Below are 19,764 nucleotides of genomic sequence, written 5' to 3' on the forward strand. Positions count from 1 at the left end.
ATTAATATAAGTCAACCAACTCTCACTTATTGGCAATGTCTTCTCAAAGAAACTGTAATTAATTTGGATTGTTGAACTATTTTCATCTATTTCAATGATATTCACGAGTTACCTTAAATCAAGTTAATACTTTATAAACTGAATATTAAAATATGAACAAGTCTTCAATGACTTAAATTTTTAGAATTAAATCAAAACAAAACTACCCACATTAGAATTTTGACCAAGTCTTTCTTCTCAGGATGCCAGCTAGTGAAACCCGTCCTTCCGGTCTCCCATGGCTGGTTGGAAAATATCTATTCTTCATCTACTTGTTATTATTTATTATCTGTCCACATTCAACTTCTTTCCTTTTTCAACAACCACAGCCATTATTCCATTTTCTTCATCTTCATCTTCATCTTCATCTTCATCTTCATCTTCATCTTCATCTTCATCTTCATCTTCATCTTCATCTTCATCTTCATCTTCATCTTCACCCCCAAATGAATCACTTCAACTTTAAGCGCATTCCCTTACAAATTCCACCCAAATTGACTAATCAAGGTTCTTTACGAGTTCTCTTACTCCATGGAAACCTAGACATTTGCGTAAAACAAGCCAACAATTTACCAAACATGGACATGTTCCACAAGAAACTAGGCGACATGTTTGGTTCTCATGTTCAAGAAACCTCCGATCCATACGTCACCATTTCCATTTCCCACGCCGTAATAGCTCGCACTTACGTAATTGAGAACAGCGAAAATCCCGTTTGGAACCAACATTTCAATGTCCCCATCGCCCATCACGCTGCCGAGGTTAAATTCGTCGTGAAAGATGACGACGTCGTCGGTTCTCAAGAAATTGGAGCTGTCGTGATCCCTTCCGAGGAAATTTACTCGGGTCTTAAAGTGGAAGGGGTCTACCCGATATTGAATTCCTCAGGGAAGGTGTGTAAACAGGGAGCTTCGTTGAGCCTTTCAATTCAGTATATACCTATCGAGCAATTCTATGGTATCGGGGCAGGATCGGGTGTGCCCGGTACTTACTTCCCGCTCCGACCTGGCGGAAAGGTGACGCTTTATCAAGACGCGCATGTCCACGAGCCTTCGCTACCGAAGCTGAAGCTCGACTATGGAATTGATTACGTTCACGGGCATTGTTGGAACGATATATATGATTCGATTAGCCAAGCAAGGCGGTTGATCTATATTACTGGGTGGTCGGTTTTTCATGAAGTTAAACTCGTGAGAGATGATGATGGGAGTGTGAAAAGAGATTTAAGCTTAGGAGATCTCCTCAAGAGGAAATCCCAGGAAGGCGTGAGAGTGTTGCTTCTCGTTTGGGACGATCCTACTTCTCGAAGTCTTTTGGGAATAAAGACGGTAAAAATGTTTATTTCTCGTGTAGGTTATTTGAACAAAGTTGAAAGAAATATAGGATATTTCCCATAATAATGTGAACGTTGAAATGAATTTAGTTTTATTTTTAGTAAATTTGAACTAGGCATAAGAAATATAAGATATTTTCCATAATAAATTGAATGATACAATGAAGTTAGTTTTATTTATATTAAATTTGAACTAGGTCTAATTTATGTGCATTTTGATAGGAAGGGATAATGAAAACCAACGATGAAGTGACTCGGCGATTTTTCAAACATTCTTCTGTACATGTATTGCTTTGTCCAAGATCTGCAGGGAAAGGACATAGTTGGGTGAAAAAACAGGTTAGAATTTAAAGAATGAGTAATATCAGTTGCAAATTATCTAAAAATACCTCATTTTTTATTGTAGGAAGCTGAAACTATCTACACACATCATCAAAAGACTGTGATTGTGGATGCAGATGCAGGTGTGGGTTTCAATTGGAGAAAAATAATAGCGTTTATCGGAGGACTCGATCTATGCTCTGGTCGATATGATACTCCAGCTCACCCCCTTTTAAGAACGATGAAAACCGTGCATAAGGACGACTTCAATAATCCAAATTTCACGGTAATATGCACGATTAGTTGAAAACTTTTATCTCAACATTAATTAAAATACTAAAATACTTTTTTACTAATTTTATATTTCATCTACGATTCAAAGACAAATATATATATATATTTCTAAACTTAAAAGTAAAAAAAAAAATTATGATATTTAGTTGATAATTTGAAAGATGAGATTAAACAGTGATTGTTGATAGTACTAAAATACCCTTAAGTTTTGTTTGATGAATGGTTATTTGGATTTACTCGACCACTTCATCATTCAAATTATCAACTAAATTACTAAAATATTTTTCACATATTGGACAAATACCATATCCTATATCACTTGTCAAACACTTTTTTCCTATATCCCTTGTCAAACACTTTTTTCTAAACCTTAAAATGTTATTGAATAAAATAAATGAATTGTAATATTTTAGTTGATAATTTGAAAGATAAAATTTATAAGTGATTGTTGATAGGGACTAAAATATTATCGACTTTGCTTTGCTTGATGAATGCCCTTTTAGACTTGTAATTCAAAGGGAAATCTTGTCTTTTTTTTTCCCTACAATTCAAAGGGTATATTAAATGATAAGACACAAATAGAACGATTATCTTATGTCCCTTATTATTTATTTGAATGATGGGACGAAAGAATAATTGTTCATAAAATGAAAGTACATGATGTTTTCAATTGACTAAACTAGGGACCGAGTGAGGGTTGTCCACGAGAACCGTGGCATGATTTGCACAGTAAAATCGACGGCCCAGCAGCGTACGACATTCTAACCAACTTCCAAGAACGTTGGTTAAGAACTTCGGGTCTGCGTCGACTTTCAAATATAAAAAGACAAGGAGAGGATGCATTACTAAAGATTGAAAGCATTCATGAAATTATTGGGATGAATGATTTGCCGTGTCTAAAGGAGGATGACCCGCTAGGTTGGGATGTACAGGTATGAATATTCAATTATTAATATTATCATATGTTTCACATACCTCTAAGTCCTGTTTGTATTCTTCAACTTCTCCTTCAGATCTTCAGATCAATTGACTCCAACTCTGTCAAGGGATTCCCAAAAGACCCTAAAGAAGCCACAATGAAGGTGAGAAATATTATATCATAATAATAATGATTGAAATAGTACTGGCTTCATTTGAAAAATGCAAATTCAATCTCATTTTCTCATCTGGTGTGAATCTGTATAAAATTCCCATTTGAAATGGATTGTATCTAAACTTAGTCCAGCCACACATTTTCATACCAGACATATATGGATCTGTATATACAAATTTATTGGCGCCATATCGTGAAATCCTGATCCAGATAAAAAAGTGTTTCCAAGTTACGTTTTTATTGATGTATCTTAATTGTATTTATTGTTTTGTGACAGAACTTGGCATGTGGTAAGAATGTACTGATAGACATGAGCATACATTCAGCATACGTGAAGGCAATTCGATCTGCACAACATTTTATCTACATTGAAAATCAATATTTCCTTGGATCGTCGTATAACTGGGAAAATCACAAAGACTTAGGCGTAAACAATCTCATACCAATGGAAATAGCCCTAAAGATTGCAAACAAAATCAGAGGAAATCAAAGATTTGCTGCTTATATTGTCATTCCAATGTATCCAGAAGGTGGTTCTACTACTAATGCTACACAAAGAATTCTCTACTGGCAGGTTGATATTCTAAATTCCATTGACAGTACTTATAATTATTAGTTAATGTTTTATACTAAATACACAATAATTATGTTATGCAGAATAAAACAATGCAAATGATGTATGATGTAATTTACAAGGCTCTACAAGAGGTAGGGCTTGACAATCAGTATGAGCCTCAAGACTACTTGAATTTCTTCTGCCTCGGAAATCGAGAAACACGACAATTCGGCGATGATTCAGATGTAGGAAAAAATGTACCCAAAAACAGTCCTCAAGTAAAAAAACTCTTCCCTTTACCTTATCAATAAATTTTTGTATGTATATAGTATCTTCTCAATGTTGAACTTATTCTAAATTCTTGTTTTTCAGTTTCTAGCACAAAAGAACCGACGGTTTATGATTTATGTTCACTCGAAAGGAATGATAGTCGAAGATGAGTATGTGATATTGGGTTCCGCCAACATAAACCAACGTTCATTAGAAGGGTCCAGAGATACTGAAATTGCAATGGGTGCATATCAACCTCAGTTCACTTGGGCGAGGAAAGGATCTAAACCGTATGGCCAGGTAAAACTTCACACATCTAAGACTCGATATTGATTCGTGCCTTAATCAAACAGGTTTCTAAAAAAAACCTCTCTGTGGCCTGCAATACGTTGAATCAAACTAACCCTAAATTTTGTTGTGAATCAATGTTCAGATCTATGGTTACAGAATGTCGCTATGGGCAGAGCACACTGGAGTCGTGGAGGACTGTTTCGTGCAACCCGAGAACATCGAGTGTGTTCAACGGGTGAGAGCAATGGGTGAACATAACTGGAGGTTATATGCTGGTGAGGATTTAACTGAGATGACAGGACACCTGCTTAAGTATCCAGTTCAGGTTGATCGGAATGGCAAAGTTAGGTCAATTCCTGGCTGTGAAACGTTCCCTGATGTGGGTGGGAATATTTTGGGTACTTTCATTCCCATTCAAGAAAATCTTACTCTTTGATTCAACCCTAAACCATTAAGTTTTCATAGATTTTGTATAGAGTACGGGGTATATAAACTTCTAGGGTTTATGGGTTCTGTCAGTTTTGTGCATTCATTTGTTCATACATTGTATCCTCTCAATAAATTAACAAATCAAACCTCATGGAGACGACAATGTCTTCCACTTCTTGTACAAAATGCAATGAACAATCATGAGCTTCCTGTTGAAGGATGATTGTAAGCAAAACAAATTGATAAGATACGAAGAAATAAAACCTTGTTGACATATCATCTCCACGCAATTAGAACCTAAATCGGTACATATATGCAAACCCTAGCCGATTATCTAAGCGATGTTTTAATCTGATAAAGCGAAATCGAGAACTCCATCATAAGTATGGATTTAAGCAATTAAAAGTCATGTATTAAGCAGATTCTACCTTCGCAAATTCAACTGAAACAGTACAACTCCATGAATAAGCGCAAATTTCACCTATTGAGGGAAGCAGACTTCCAAGGCAATAATTTCTGCATTCTATAAGATAGAGGAAGAAGATGAACATTCAAAGCCATACGATTGGAGATGAGCAACCATAGAGGGAAATTTGACGAAATGATCCAGATAATGGGTCTAATTCTAAAAAAGGCCAACCTTTCGTAAACCTTGCAAAAATGGGATTTTTATATGCGAAATGTCCGTCTGGTCCCTCTTGCGCCCTCTTACCGCTCATTAAATGTAAAACATGTGAGTTGATTATACGCGTTTTACATGAAACGCGGATGTGGTAAAATGCGTATTTTTATTATACGCATTTTATCACATCCGCATTTCATGTAAAACACGTATAATAACTCACGCGTTATACATGAAACGTGAATGTGGTAAACGCATCTATCAAAGTATATAAGCTTAATTTGTCCCTCATTTAAAAAAAAAACTATTTTCATTCACGATTTCCCCCTCTCTCTATATATAACCCACAACTCTACTTCCCAACTTGCACGACTCTCCAACTTCGTTTAAATCAGATCAACTTCGTTCAACATCATCATCGATCAACTCTCATCATCGTTCGCCGTTTGTCGTCCGTCTCTTCGTTCCTATATTCAGGTGAGTTTAGGGTTTAAGTTTTAGTGTAATGTTCTTATTATTTTGGCGTTTATATTGATGGATAATCCTGAACTTTGAGGGTTTATGTGTAATGTCTTATTATTCTGGTGTTTATGTGTATATATATTGATGGATAATCCTTAGCTTTAGGGTTTATGTGTAATGTTCTTATTATTTCGGCATTTATGTGTATATATATTGATGGATAATCCTATGTGTATATATATTGATGGATAATCCTTAGCTTTTAGGGTTTATGTGTAATGTTCTTATTATTTCGGCGTTTATATATTGATGGATAATCCTTAGCTTTTAGGGTTTATGTAGCTTTTAGGATTTATGAGTGTATATTATGATGTTGCTTATCCAATGTTCTTCACTCACGCATATTATATCAACGTATGTAATGTTCTTATTCTGCATGCATGCATGGTTTAGGGTTTATAATATTCGCATATTGCTATTTCACAAGCATTGTACGTATATGTATTGTACGTATGTGTATTGCAACTTGATTTGAAATGTTGTTATGTTTTATCCAATTTCTGCGTATTGTTTGATGTTGCTTACTTGAGTTGTTATGCTTACTCCAATGTTGTTTTTTTACTTACTTGTTGTTCCTTTTTTGTAGATGGAGTAGACCATAATTCTTGAGTTTGTTGCTAAGGTCTCATGAAAAACCAATATCTCAAACATTGCCACCAAGTTTGCTGCAATGGATTTAATGGAAAGGGTAGAGCAAACTCAATTTCGATTTTTATTCAAATGATCAACGTCACTGCGGTTCTCAGGAACGATAATCCATCAAATGCTTCTAAGAAAGAGCAACTCAAATTCTATGTAGATGAAGTTCCTCGTGAATGGAGATGAGTTATACTTCGGGATGAAGGAGTATGTCTTGGTCACAGGCCTCAATTTTGGGAGATTCTCTACGGTGGAAAACATTTTCAATCAAGTTAAAGAATGTCCACATTTGGTTGTAAAATATTTTAAAAGTAATATGATTGTTAGAACATGAGACCTTCACTCAAGATTTGTGTCTTGCTCTGATAAGAAAGATGCATGGAAGTTGGAGTTGGTATATCTTGTTTGCCATTATCTCTTCTCCTTTGATCCAAGTTTGATAATAAATATCAAACTCCTCCGCATGGTCGAGGACATTGACACTTTCCTCCAATTTCTATGGGAAAATTTGTCATTCAGAGTTACCCTAAAGGGTTTGAACAAGGACTTGGAACAGTTCTGGTCGATATATCTGGACAAAAAGAAAGACACGGGGAAGAAGAAGAAAGACAAGAAGGTCAATGTTTCTTATACCGTATTTGGGTTCGCACTAGCTTTACAAGTGTGGACATATGAGGCTATCAAAATGTTTGTCCCCAAACTTGTAAGAGATACGATGCTGCAAGTGCATGAGCCTGTCTGTCCAAGGATAATACAGTACAAATCCAGTAGGAAGAGCACCGCCTCTGATCTTCACACTGCCCTGCAAGGCAAGATTGTCAAGAAGATGGAATTGTCTGAAGAGGAGAAGGTCTTATATGGTGGGGAGGAGTTTGAAGATATGGGAGGTAATTTGTATGATTGCTTATTTGAACTTGATTCTAGAAGGAGGAAACATGAAGAGATTGAAAATGTAGTTTGATAGGATCGATGTTAACAATAGAGACTTGTTAGGATTTGTATCTCCCAAATCCGACCTGTTTAAAAACAATGTGTAAAAACACAAGAAAGAAAAACACAAGAACACACAGATTTATATTGGTTCACTCAAATTGAGCTACATCCACTTCAGTCACCACCAGATTTACTATGAAGAAGAAGAAGAAGGAATACAGAGTTTTTGCCTCACACTTTATCTCTCTAGAATTCTGTCTTACAATGTAAACCCTTAATAATCACATATTTATAGGGTAAACATTCAGGTAATAAACCTAAATAACTTTGGTCAGGCCCAAGCCCAAAACCCAAAAAAAGAAAACCCAATAAACTCTAATTAACAATGTAGAATTTATTATAAGTGTAGGCTCCATAACTCAACAATCTCCCACTTGGAGACTAACTTTATCATCTCTCGATCGGTAGTGGCTTTCCATTCGGTGTCTTAACGAAGAAGACCAACTGAAGTTGCACACAACTTCAGTTTCTCATTTGTCACAGCTTTCGTCAACATATCAGCTGGATTCTCACTCCCGGGAATCTTCTCAAGAGCTAATACTCCATCTTCTAAAGCTGACCGGATGAAATGATAACGAACCTGTATATGCTTCGTCCTGCCATGATAAACAGGATTCTTTGCCAAATGAATGGCACTCTGACTGTCGCATCGCAACACACTTCCCTCGTAGTCTTGACCCAATTCTCGCAAAAAGGGTTGTAACCACATCATCTCCTTAGCAACTTATGTTACAGCAACATACTCTGTCTCACAACTAGAAAGAGCAACAATCTTCTGCAATTTTGATACTCAACTGATTGTAGTACCTCCCATAGTATAAATGTACCCTGTTGTGCTCTTCCTACTATCAACATCACCATCATTGTCAGCATTAACATATCCTTCTAAACTCATATTAGACTTTCGAAAACACAAAGCGAGACCCGTACTTCCTCTTAAGTATCGTAGTATCCACTTTACTGCTTCCCAATGTTGTCTACCTGGGTTGCTCATGAATCTGCTAACAACTCCCACTGTATGTGCTATGTCTGGTCTTTTGCAAACCATCGCATACATAATACAACCAATGGCAGAGGCATACGGAACAGTGGCCATGTAATTTTTCTCCTCCTCTATTGAAGGCGACTGATCTTTAGATAGTCTGAAGTGACTAGCTAAGGGGGTAGTAACTGGTTTTGCATCATACAAGTTGAACCTACTAAGAACTTTCTTCACATATTCTTCTTGTGAAAACTTGAGAACTTCTTCATCCCTGAAAATTCTCATCCCAAGGATTTGTTTAGCAACACCCAAATCCTTCATTGCAAACTTTTTAGACAACTCTTTCTTAAGCTTGTTAATCTCATACAAGCTTGCACCAGCAATCAACATGTCATCAACGTAGAGAAGAAGAATAATGTACGATTTATCAAACCTCTTGATATAGCAGCAATGATCAGCTTCACACCTCAAAAAATTGTTATTTTTCATGAAGCTATCGAACTTCTTGTACCATTGCCTTGGAGCCTGTTTCAAACCATACAGACTCTTCTGAACCTTACACACAAACTCATCTTTCCTTTGATTTCAAATCCTTCTGGTTGTCGCATATAAATCTCTTCATCTAAATCACCATGAAGAAAAGCAGTTTTGACATCCATTTGTTGAAGATGAAGGTCTTCTTTCACAACCAAACTCAAAATAGTTCTGATTGTCATCAATTTAACTACTGGAGAGAAGATCTCATTGTAGTCAATATCTTCTTTCTGTTGAAATTCTTTCACAACCAACCTTGCCTTGTACCTCATGGTTTTATCATGTTCTTCTTTAATCCTGAAAATCCATTTGTTGTGAAGTGTTTTCTTTCCCTTTGGTAGCTCAGTGAGCTCCCAAGTCTGATTCAACATCAAAGAGTCCATCTCATCTTTCATAGAAGACTCCCACTTAATTGATTCATCAGATTGTATTGCTTCCTCATAACATTCCGGTTCATCTCTATCTGTCAACAAGATATAGTTCAGAGATGGAGACCACCTCTCAACTAGTTTTCGATTCCTAATGATCGTCTCAACTGTATAAGTGGTGTTTGCTGATTTACCTCTGGGGCCACGTTCTCAACGATTTCATCTTCAACAACACATTGTTCTTCTTCGACAACCGGTATATATTCAGCTGAAAATTGTCTCAAAACGACTGTACCAGTCTCTTCCAACTTGGAATCACCATCTGATGTCTTCCCAACACAATCTTTGTAGAGAACCTGTTCATTGAAGATAACATTTCTGCTACGAATGATCTTCCGATTTTGATTATCCCATAAACGATAACCAAACTCGATATCACCATAACCAATAAAAAAACATTTATTAGACTTTGGATCAAGCTTGCACCTATCACATTCATTAATATGAACATATGATAAACAACCAAACACTTTCAAATAAGAAAGATTTACCTTTTTATTGCTCCAAGTTTCTTCAGGAATTCTGAATTCAAGAGGAACAGAGGGTCCCCTGTTTATCAAATAGGCAGCAGTATTAATAGCTTCTGCCCAGAAGGTTTTAGGCAGACATGCATGCAATCTCATGCTTCTAGCACGCTCGTTCAATGTTCGATTCATTCGTTCAGCTACTCCATTCTCTTGAGGCGTTCGGGGAACAGTCTTCACCATACTGATCCCATTCACAACACAATATTCTTTGAAATCTAGATTGATATATTCACCTCCATTGTCGGATCTCAAGCACTTAACTTTCTGATTTATTTCATTTTCAACCAAAGTCTTCCACTTCTTGAAAATAGCAAATACTTCAGACTTGTGCTTCATAAAGTAAACCCATACTTTTCTTGTTGAATCATCTATAAAAGTCACATAATAATATGATCCGCCAATAGAAGAAACAGGTGCAGGTCCCCACACATTAGTGTGTACCAACTCTAGTCTTTCTTTCTTGAGCTCCTTCCCAATCTTTAAGAAACTCACCCATTTCTGTTTTCCAAGAATGCAGTTTTCACATAACTGATGTTCAACAGACTTCAGTTCTAGAATCTGTCCATTCTTCAAAAGAATTTTCATCCCTTTTTCACTCATATGGCCCAACCTGCAATGCCACAACTCACTGTTCTTTGAGTCATCAACTACAGCAGCAACTATTTCTCTGCAAGTTGAAGTCGTGTATAACGTTCTAGTTTTATGACCTCGAGCAACAACAATTGCTCCTTTAGTCACCTTCCACGCACCATTTCCACAACTGAAATTGTGACCTTCTTCATCAAGTTGTGTAACAGAAATCAGATTGCGCATTAAACTTGGAATGTGTCTCACCTTATTAATCTTCCAAACAGAACCATTTGCCATCTTCAATTTGATGTCACCAATGCCAACAATATTCAGTGGCTCACCATCTGCGAGATAAACTTTCCCACAGTTTCCAGCCACATAATTCTCCATTAACTCTTTGTGAGCAGTGGTGTGGAAAGACGCTCCTGAGTCCAAAACCCATGAATCTATCGGGCTATCAACAGATAGAAGTAACGCATCAGTGACAGATTCTGTAACAACGTTGGCTGCATCATTTTTATCATCACCGTTTTTCTTCGGTGCTTTGCAGTTCCTCTTCAGATGACCCTATTTACCACAATTCCAGCACTCAAATATCCTCCCATACTTGGACTGACTCCTTCTGCTCATTGACATAGATCTGCTCTTACCTTGGTTGAAATTTCTATCATTACCTCTTCCCCTGTTTTCCATATTCAGAGCAGAACCTTTGAATGTTTCACTAGAATCAATTTTACGAACCTCTTCAGCAAGAATACGATCTCTAACTTCAACAAATTTCAGTTTAGCATTTCCAACTGAATTACTAATTGCTGCCCTCATAGGTTCCAAACTATTTGGTAGAGATGCTAACAAAATCAGGGCACTAACATCATCCCCAAAATCAATCTCAACAGATAGCAATTGATTCACAATTGTATTGAATTCATTCAAATGAGTAGTGACAGAAGTACCATCAACCATTCTTAAGTAAAAGAGTCTTTTCATTAAATGTACCTTGTTGTTAGCAGATGTTTTCTCATACATATCAGAAAGAGCTTTCATCAGACCCATGGTGGTCTTCTCCTTTGCTACATTGTGAGCAACCGTCTTGGCTAGCGTCAATCGGATAAGTCCCAAAACCTGTCTATCAAGGAGTTTCCATTTAGCTTCATCCATCTTCTCTGGTTTCTCACTCAAAGGAACATGAAGCTTCTTTCCATAGAGATAATCTTCAATCTGCATTCTCTAGAAGGCATAATCTGTCCCATCAATTCTTCCAATGCCATGTCCTATACTGTTCTCACTTGCCATTGTTTCCAATGCTCAGATCTAGCTTAGCTGCTCTAATACCAATTGTTAGGATTTTTATCTCCCAAATCCGACCTGTTTAAAAACAATCTGTAAAAACACAAGAAAGAAAAATACAAGAACACACAGATTTATAGTGGTTCACTCAAATTGAGCTACATCCACTTCAGCCACCACCAGATTTACTATGAAGAAGAAGAAAGAATACGGAGTTTTTGCCTCACACTTTATCTCTCTAGAATTTTGTCATACAATGTAAACTCTTAATAATCACATATTTATAGCGTAAACATTCAGGTAATAAACCTAAATAAATTTGGTCAGGCCCAAGCCCAAAACCAAAAAAAAGAAAACCCAATAAACTCTAATTAACAATGTAGAATTTATTATAAGTGTAGGCTCCATAACTCAACAAGACTAAGGTCTGACTATTGTGAACAACTTATGATAAATTATTCGATAATAATCCTATGAGGGATTAATATTTGTTTCTATTCTTTGCAAATCCTCCAAACTCTTGAAACATATTCAAGTGCGGAACTATTCGTTGGATTTGAAGCTTTAGACAACTGAATATAAATGGCAGAAGGTAAGAACACCAAGAGTTTTATGAATGTTCAGAGATAAAACTCTTACATCACCCCTTCTTCCACAACCAGAAGGATATCCACTAAATAGTTTGAATCAAATACAACTCATTGATCTAGATAACTCTTTGTTGAATAAAACAACATTTGTTTAACTTATAACACTTAGGTTTCTCATAGAAAACATAGTATGTAATTAAAATGTATTTACAGTCAGATAGTAAGTGATTTAGCGTATACGTTAAGTAAGGTATGTCTCAGACTTGTGTAAAATTGGTTGTTCGACCATTGTCCTTTGGCTTCTATATATAGTTGAGATACACCAACGGTCGAATATTCTTTGAGGACACGTGACATGTGTCTATTGGACGGTCGCCTATAATACGAGAACAGTAGACTCCGAATATTTGGATTGTGGCCGTACTGAACAAGTAGTGCGCCAAATATCTTCTAATCTTGTCTTGTACTGGAAATACGGTTGAGGGATATTCGCGTACGTGGCGTTCATTCATTTAATAGAATTTGCTGGCTTGACAGACTGTTGAACGAAGTGAAGCAGAAAGAAGTGGAGCATGCATCTATTAGATCGTGGGTAGATAGATGCTTCCTTTAGACAGTTGCTAAAGCAAGACATCAGACGTTCTTCTTTAGACTACGTCTAAAGGGATTAGACGTCGTCTAACTATGATTCCCTTTAGACCGCGTTTAAAGGAGTTAGACCGCATCTAACTACATTTCCTTTTAGACCACGTCTAAAGGAGTTAGACTACCACGTCTAACTACGTTTCCCTTTAGACCGCGTCTAAAGGAGTTAAACTACCACGTCTAACTACACTTCCTTTTAGACCGCGTCTAAAGGAGTTAGACTACCATGTCTAATTACGTTTATCTTTAGACCGCGTCTAACTACGCTTCCCTTTAGACCGCGTCTAAAAGAGTTAGACTACCACGTTTAACTACGCTTCCCTTTAGACCGCGTTTAAATGAATTAGACCGCGTTTAACTATGTTTCCTTTAGACCTCGTCTAAAGGAGCTAGACCGCGTTTAACTACGTTTTCATTTAGACCTCGTCTAAAGGAGTTAGATTGTGTCTAACTACGTTTCCCTTTAGACCTTGTCTAACTATGTAAAACGTCTAAGACAGCCTGTTTTAGACCGCGTCTAAGGTAGCGTTGTCTTTTATATTTGTTCCTGCACAAAATAAATAACCACTCAACTTGAACGTAATAACATCATCAAAATTATGTTCTAAAATATAAGAGACCTATATTCTTTTTAAAGTTAATTAAACTATTTCTTTCTTAATTAACTTTCTTTCTTTTCTTGTTTTAATTTTTCCTAACAATTTCCCCCCTTTTTGATGATGTTAAAACCAGACAATCAGCAGTTAAGTTGAAAGAATAAATCAAAAACGAATTCGAGTGCAGTAGATAAACCAAAGTATCAAACATTATTCAAAGTACGAAAAATAAGATAGTAGATTTATGATTCTTCCCTTTTGACTCTTGAATCAGGACCTTGAAGAATATCTTCCCCGATTATAAGGTTTTGAAGCCGAGGAGACAATTTTCAACCATCACTTCCACCGCCTCTATCACCTCCACGACCTTGGCCTCCTCTATTAGGTTGATAACTGCATTTGCCTCCTTGAGAAGATTTTCTTTTCGATCGAGTTTCATGAGTGGTTGACCCTCCTCTATTGCTACCTTCCCCTTTTTTAACATTATCAGGGTTGGTAATAACAAGCTCAAATACAAATCTCCAAATAAAATCAGTTAGAAAACAACTAATCAAAAGGAAGCGAAAACAAAAAATAGCAATAACGATTGTAGACTCCAACACCAAATCATGAGTTGTATGGGCCATCACAAAAATATCGAAAGTTGTAGATTAAAAGTTTTGGGTTGAACAAAGAAAATCTATAAATTAAGGCTCTAATACCATGATAAAATAAAAGAGAAACTAGAGTTTCTTATTAGCAAGTATTAAGCTGAAATGAATACAATAAAGAGTCTATATAGTTGGTGATTACAATAAATTGCAAATAAACTAAAATATTCTTAAGTTCTAATAAAGATAATAAAAGTAATATATTCAACATTTGCATTTTTTTGCGGTGAATTTGAGTTCACCTTAGCCATAACCTAGATTTGCTTCTTATATGGTTAATAATTATTTGAATGTTTTATGTTGTGGTTTCAACTATGTTATATTTGTTTTAATACAATGAAAAAACAAAACATTGCCTAAGATTTCAAACTTTGATGGGACACTCTAAGCCAAAATAATTTATAATTATTATTATTAATTTATACTAGGAAGATTCCCTTACGATACACACGGATAAAAATATAAAAAATTATAAAAATATGTATTCAATATTTAAAATTTTTAATAAATCACGAATAATATATGAAAATAAAAATATAACACTCTCATTCCATATTTTATTCATTTCGATAAAATAACTCATTTTCTCACATATCTCAATACATATTTTTTTCCCAATAAACCTCTCATCTCGTGACCTTACACTTTCACTTTTATCAAATCAAAAATCTCAAACATTATCGATATCTTTTTTACCCTCACTTTAGTCCATCAATGCTCAATCAACCTCTCATCTCGTGATCTTAAAGCACTCAGACTGACCAACCATCTCATTCCACATTTATCTACCAATTCAAATCAGATGTTTCATCGCGTGACCTTAACTTTCACTTCGGTCAAACAATTAATCTTATCGCATATTTTAACCACCAAGAACAATTTCTTTCCCAATCGACTTTTATCTCTTTACCTTACTTTCACTTCCACTAATCAAAAATCATTTCATTCCATATTTATCCACCAATCACAATCAACCTATATTCTCTCGAAGACCTTACTTTCATTTCATCAAACAACTCATCTTCTCACATATTTTATAATATACAACTGGACATTATTATCCTCAATTCGGCTAACCATACATCTCAGTACACATTTATCTACTCAATTGACCTCTCATCTCGTAACTTTACTTTTATTTTGACTAATTAACCATCTCATTTCACATTTATCCATCAATTCACAATTGACCTCTCATCTCGAGACCTTACTTTCACTTTGTCAAACAACTCATCTTCTAACATATTTTATAATAATACAACCCGACCTTCTTTATTCTCAATTCGGTTAACCATCCATCTCATTCCATATTTATCCACCCCAATAATCGACCTAATATGTGACATTATACTTTCACTTCATCAAACAACTCATCTTTTGACATATTTTATACAACCGGACATTCTTATCCTCAATTCGGCTAACCATACATCTCATTACACATTTATCTACCAAATTGACCTCGCATCGCGTTACCTTACTTTCATTTTGACTAATTAACCATCTCATTCCACATTTATCCATCAATTCATAATTGACCTCTCATCTCGAGACATTACTTTCACTTTGTCAAACAACTCATCTTTTAACATATTTTATAATAATACAACCCAACCTTTTTTATTCTCAATTCGGCTAACCATCTATTTCATTACATATTTATCCACCCCAATAATCGACCTCATATGTGACATTACACATTCACTTCAGTCAAATCAACCATCTTTAACATCACCCATCTCTTTTACTCTTCACTTTGGTCATCAATCCCCAACTAACCTTTTATCTCGTATCCCCTCTCCTCACATATTTTACAATAGTTCTAAAATTATGTCTAACGGAATTTGAACCATGGTCTATATTATATAACATTAACACTTCAATCACTAGACCACTTAAGATTGTTTATTTATATTTATAATTTTGTGTATGTATATATAATTTATATGACTAACAATTAAAAAATACTTATATATATATATATATAATATTTGTATTTTTAAAATATTTAATAAATATTTATTATTTTAATATATTTTAATTAAATATTTATTTTTTAAATTTATTAATTTTTTCATTAAGTTGAATTATATATATATATATATATATATATATATATATATATATATATATATATATATATATATATATATATATATATATATATATTAGTTAGTTAAAAAGTCGAACTTATATTTATAACAATGTCTTACGTTCATCAAATTTGGTATTGAATTTAAATATAAAATCTTATTAGTCTAGTTGGTTAAATTATAGAGTAGTTTTGTTATGTTGTAAATCTCAATTGACATTTAGCATCGTGACCTCACACTTTGGTCAATCAAATATTTGATTCATATTTTTAACCATTTTCAATTGTTATCGACTATTATCCTTGACAAATCACATCTCAATCACACTTGGTTAAAGGGTGTACTTATTTTATTATGTTGCAAGTTCGATATATATATATATAATTTTTAATTTTATTTTTAACCATTTTAAATTTATGTACGGGTCAACCCACAATCCGACCCAAGTATTCATTTACTCTCACATATATATCCAAATTAACTACAGCTTTCGACCCAACAATTCAAATACTTTAAAATTAAGCATTATTATTTATATAGATTAACTTGATTTAACTTAGAATATATATATTTTAAAGCATTAAACCATTTCATTAATCAATAATTTTAATAATGTCGTAAAATTGTGGGGGAAAACGAGTCTCGATTTCTCAACAAATTCAAACCCAAATCGAGACTAAAATTCAAAAAGTGTACACATATACATAGATATTTGTTCCATAATGGTTTGTTTGCATCTTCAGGAATATTTTGATATTGTATTTGCATGTAGTTACTTAGATAATTTCTTTCATTTCGAGGTACAAAACGTTAGTATTCATGCATTCCCTATACCAATTTTGAGCAAATATCTAAAAAAAATATGGTGAAAACCGAATCAAAAAGATAATATAATTCAGGTTATAACATATTTTTTCATAAGTTATACATAATAGAACAACACTCAAAATACAACAAATGGACATATAAGAAATGGATAATCACATTTATAACGATCACAAAAAAACTGAGTTCAAAATTCCGTATATTCCGAGATATTAAAAAACAGGAGGGTCAATATATTAAGCGTCATCTTCCTTGTCATGCCACAATGAAAGTGAGAAATATTAAATAATGAAATGGTTGAAATATACTAGTTTCAATCTCATTTTCTCATCAGGTGTGGATTGTATAAGATTCTCATTTGAAATGGATTCAAATTTAGTCCAACCTAGATCACTAAACACCTACAAAAAAGAATTTGCGCTCTCGGCACAACAAGGGGTAAATTCGCCAAACAAGCCACATTTTGTTAAAAGAAATATATGGATATGTATATACTTGGCCAAATCCTGATCCAGATAGACATTCTTATTGATGTATCTTGATTGTATTTTGTGACAACTTTGCATGTGGTAAGGATGTACTAACAGACATAATCATAAATGAACGCAAATTGATCTGATATTAAAAGTTAAAGAACTTAGTTATACTAATGAGTTTATTAAAGACTAAATTTGTAATTTTAACATATATAAAGGAGTCTATGACCTCTGTAAATATATGACTGGGAAAATCACAAAGACTTAGGCATAAACAATCTCATACTGATGGAAATAGCCCTAATGATTGCAAACAAACTCAAAGGAAAGCAAGGATTTGCTGCTTAAATCGTCATTACAGTGTTATCCACAAGGTGGTTCTACTAATGAAGCTATCCAAAGAATTCTCTACTGGTAGGTTGAAATTTCAAATTCCATTGACATTAGCTATAATTATTAGTTAATGTTTATACTAAATACACAATACTTAACTGTTATGCAGAATAAAACAATGCAAATGATGTAATTAGGTAGGGCTTGACAATCAGTATGAGCCTCAAGACTACTTGAATTTCTTCTTCCCGCAATCGAGAAACCCAAGAAATCGGTGATGTTTCAGATGTAGGAAAAAACTTACCCAAAAACAGTCCTCAAGTAAATCACTATTTTCTTTTCCCTATCAATTTTTTTTTTGTAGTATAGTATACTCTCAATTTTTATTAGAGATACTGAAATTGCAATGGGTGCATAGTTCACTTGGGCGAAGAAAGGATCTAAACCGTTTGGCCAGGTAAAATTTCACACATCTAAGAATCAATGTTCTGAATAAGCCGAATCAAACAGGTTTCTAAAATACAATTCTCTCTATGTCCTGCAATATGTTGAATGAAACTAACCCTAAATTTGGTTGTTAAGATCTATGGTTACAGAATGTCCTATGGGCAGAGCACACTGGAGTCGTGGAGGCCTGTTTCGTGCAGCCCGAGAACATCGAGTGTGTTCAACAGGTGAGAGCAATGGGTGAACATAACTGGAGGCTGTATGCTGGTGAGGATTTAACTGAGATCACAGGTCACCTGCTTAAGTATCTAGTTCAGATTGATCGGAATGGAAAAGTTAGGTCAATTCCTGGCTGTGAAACCTTTCCAGATGTGAGTGGGAATATTTGGAATACTTTTTCCATTCCTATTCAAGAAAATCTTACTATTTGATCCAACCTAAGCATTAGGTTTTCATAGATTTTGTACAAAGTAGGGGTATAAACTTCTAGGGTTTATGGAGTTGTCTCAGTTTTGTGTATTCATTTACACTGTAACAATAGTATGGTATTCATTCAAAGGATATTCATATTCTCAAAAAAATTGTCAAACCTCAAGAAAACTATAAAATGCAATGAACAATCATGAGCTTCCTGTTGATAAGAACACAGATATCCGCAGATAACTGAGAACTTCTTCATACAAAGATAATAGGGAAGGAAGGAGATGAGCATCCACAATAATACAAAATTCAAACTAAACTTGAAAGGGGCCGCGCGAACGCAGGCCCCCACTAACACAAATTATGACACAGGCTCAACTCATAAAGCTGACCTTAGAAATACGCATCATCAAAGTGCAATGATGACCGTAAGTCTAGACCATGGGCCTTCTTGACCACCCATAGATCCTGTCCAGGTAAGTAATTGTAATGGACCATGTCTGCTTCATTTTATAATTTTTTTTTAACCTCATTTATAGTTTTTCATTTCGATGTGGGACAAAAACAATGAAATCCCTTACTATATTTTTTTAAATATTTAGCATATTATATATACTATAACTTCACTATATTGTTATTTTATAAATGTTTAGTATATAATACATAAGACTGATAGTTAAAAATTATGTTAATACTTACTCTTTTCTTTGATTTATATTTTTACAAAAGATAATGTCTTTAACACCACAATAATAAAAACTATTCAAGTTTCAAATGTTATTGATAACATTAATGTTCAATTATCTTTTGTCATAGAGAATGTTTAATAAAATTCAATTTATATCGTAACTGCAACATTAACCTTAACAAGTGTTGATGATACTATTATTGGAAAGAAAATAAATTTATTTTCAAACATTTGAAATGATTTTTATCAGGAAACTATAAGAAACTATAGA

At 34.5% G+C, this 19,764-nt stretch overlaps 1 protein-coding gene, 1 long non-coding RNA gene and 1 other non-coding gene across 4 annotated transcripts; 1 reads left to right on the forward strand and 2 right to left on the reverse strand.

The window, feature by feature from the left end:
- The first annotated feature begins 485 nt into the window (after positions 1 to 485).
- On the forward strand, positions 486 to 4,776 carry LOC124932551 (phospholipase D beta 1-like). Its single transcript, XM_047473204.1, has 9 exons — positions 486 to 1,367; positions 1,595 to 1,711; positions 1,779 to 1,979; positions 2,671 to 2,919; positions 3,001 to 3,069; positions 3,358 to 3,654; positions 3,738 to 3,914; positions 4,009 to 4,206; positions 4,340 to 4,776. The coding sequence occupies exons 1-9, from the start codon at positions 486 to 488 to the stop codon at positions 4,631 to 4,633; spliced, it is 2,484 nt and encodes an 827-aa protein (XP_047329160.1). The 3' UTR covers positions 4,634 to 4,776.
- Positions 1,362 to 5,156, reverse strand: LOC124932555. Of its 2 annotated transcripts, XR_007098758.1 has the most exons (5): positions 5,055 to 5,156; positions 4,891 to 4,977; positions 2,963 to 3,049; positions 1,762 to 1,922; positions 1,362 to 1,676 (listed from the first exon to the last, which is right to left on the reverse strand). It is a non-coding gene; the product is annotated as an uncharacterized LOC124932555 (long non-coding RNA). The 2 variants fall into 2 exon arrangements; XR_007098757.1 differs by lacking the exon at positions 1,762 to 1,922.
- Positions 5,157 to 19,128: 13,972 nt separating this feature from the next.
- On the reverse strand, positions 19,129 to 19,289 carry LOC124933242. The gene has a single exon (XR_007098939.1). It is a non-coding gene; the product is annotated as a U1 spliceosomal RNA (small nuclear RNA).
- Between the last annotated feature and the right edge of the window lie 475 nt (positions 19,290 to 19,764).

Source organism: Impatiens glandulifera, chromosome 3 (assembly GCF_907164915.1).
Source record: "Impatiens glandulifera chromosome 3, dImpGla2.1, whole genome shotgun sequence".
NCBI classification, from domain to species: Eukaryota; Viridiplantae; Streptophyta; class Magnoliopsida; order Ericales; family Balsaminaceae; genus Impatiens; species Impatiens glandulifera.

Coding starts and splice junctions, on each gene's coding strand:
- LOC124932551 (XM_047473204.1), top strand. CDS start 486: ATGAATCACTTCAACTTTAAGCGCATTCCCTTACAAATTCCACCCAAA. Junction 3,070..3,357: donor CTAAAGAAGCCACAATGAAG/GTGAGAAATATT, acceptor GTTTTGTGACAG/AACTTGGCATGTGGTAAGAA. Junction 3,655..3,737: donor AAAGAATTCTCTACTGGCAG/GTTGATATTCTA, acceptor TATGTTATGCAG/AATAAAACAATGCAAATGAT.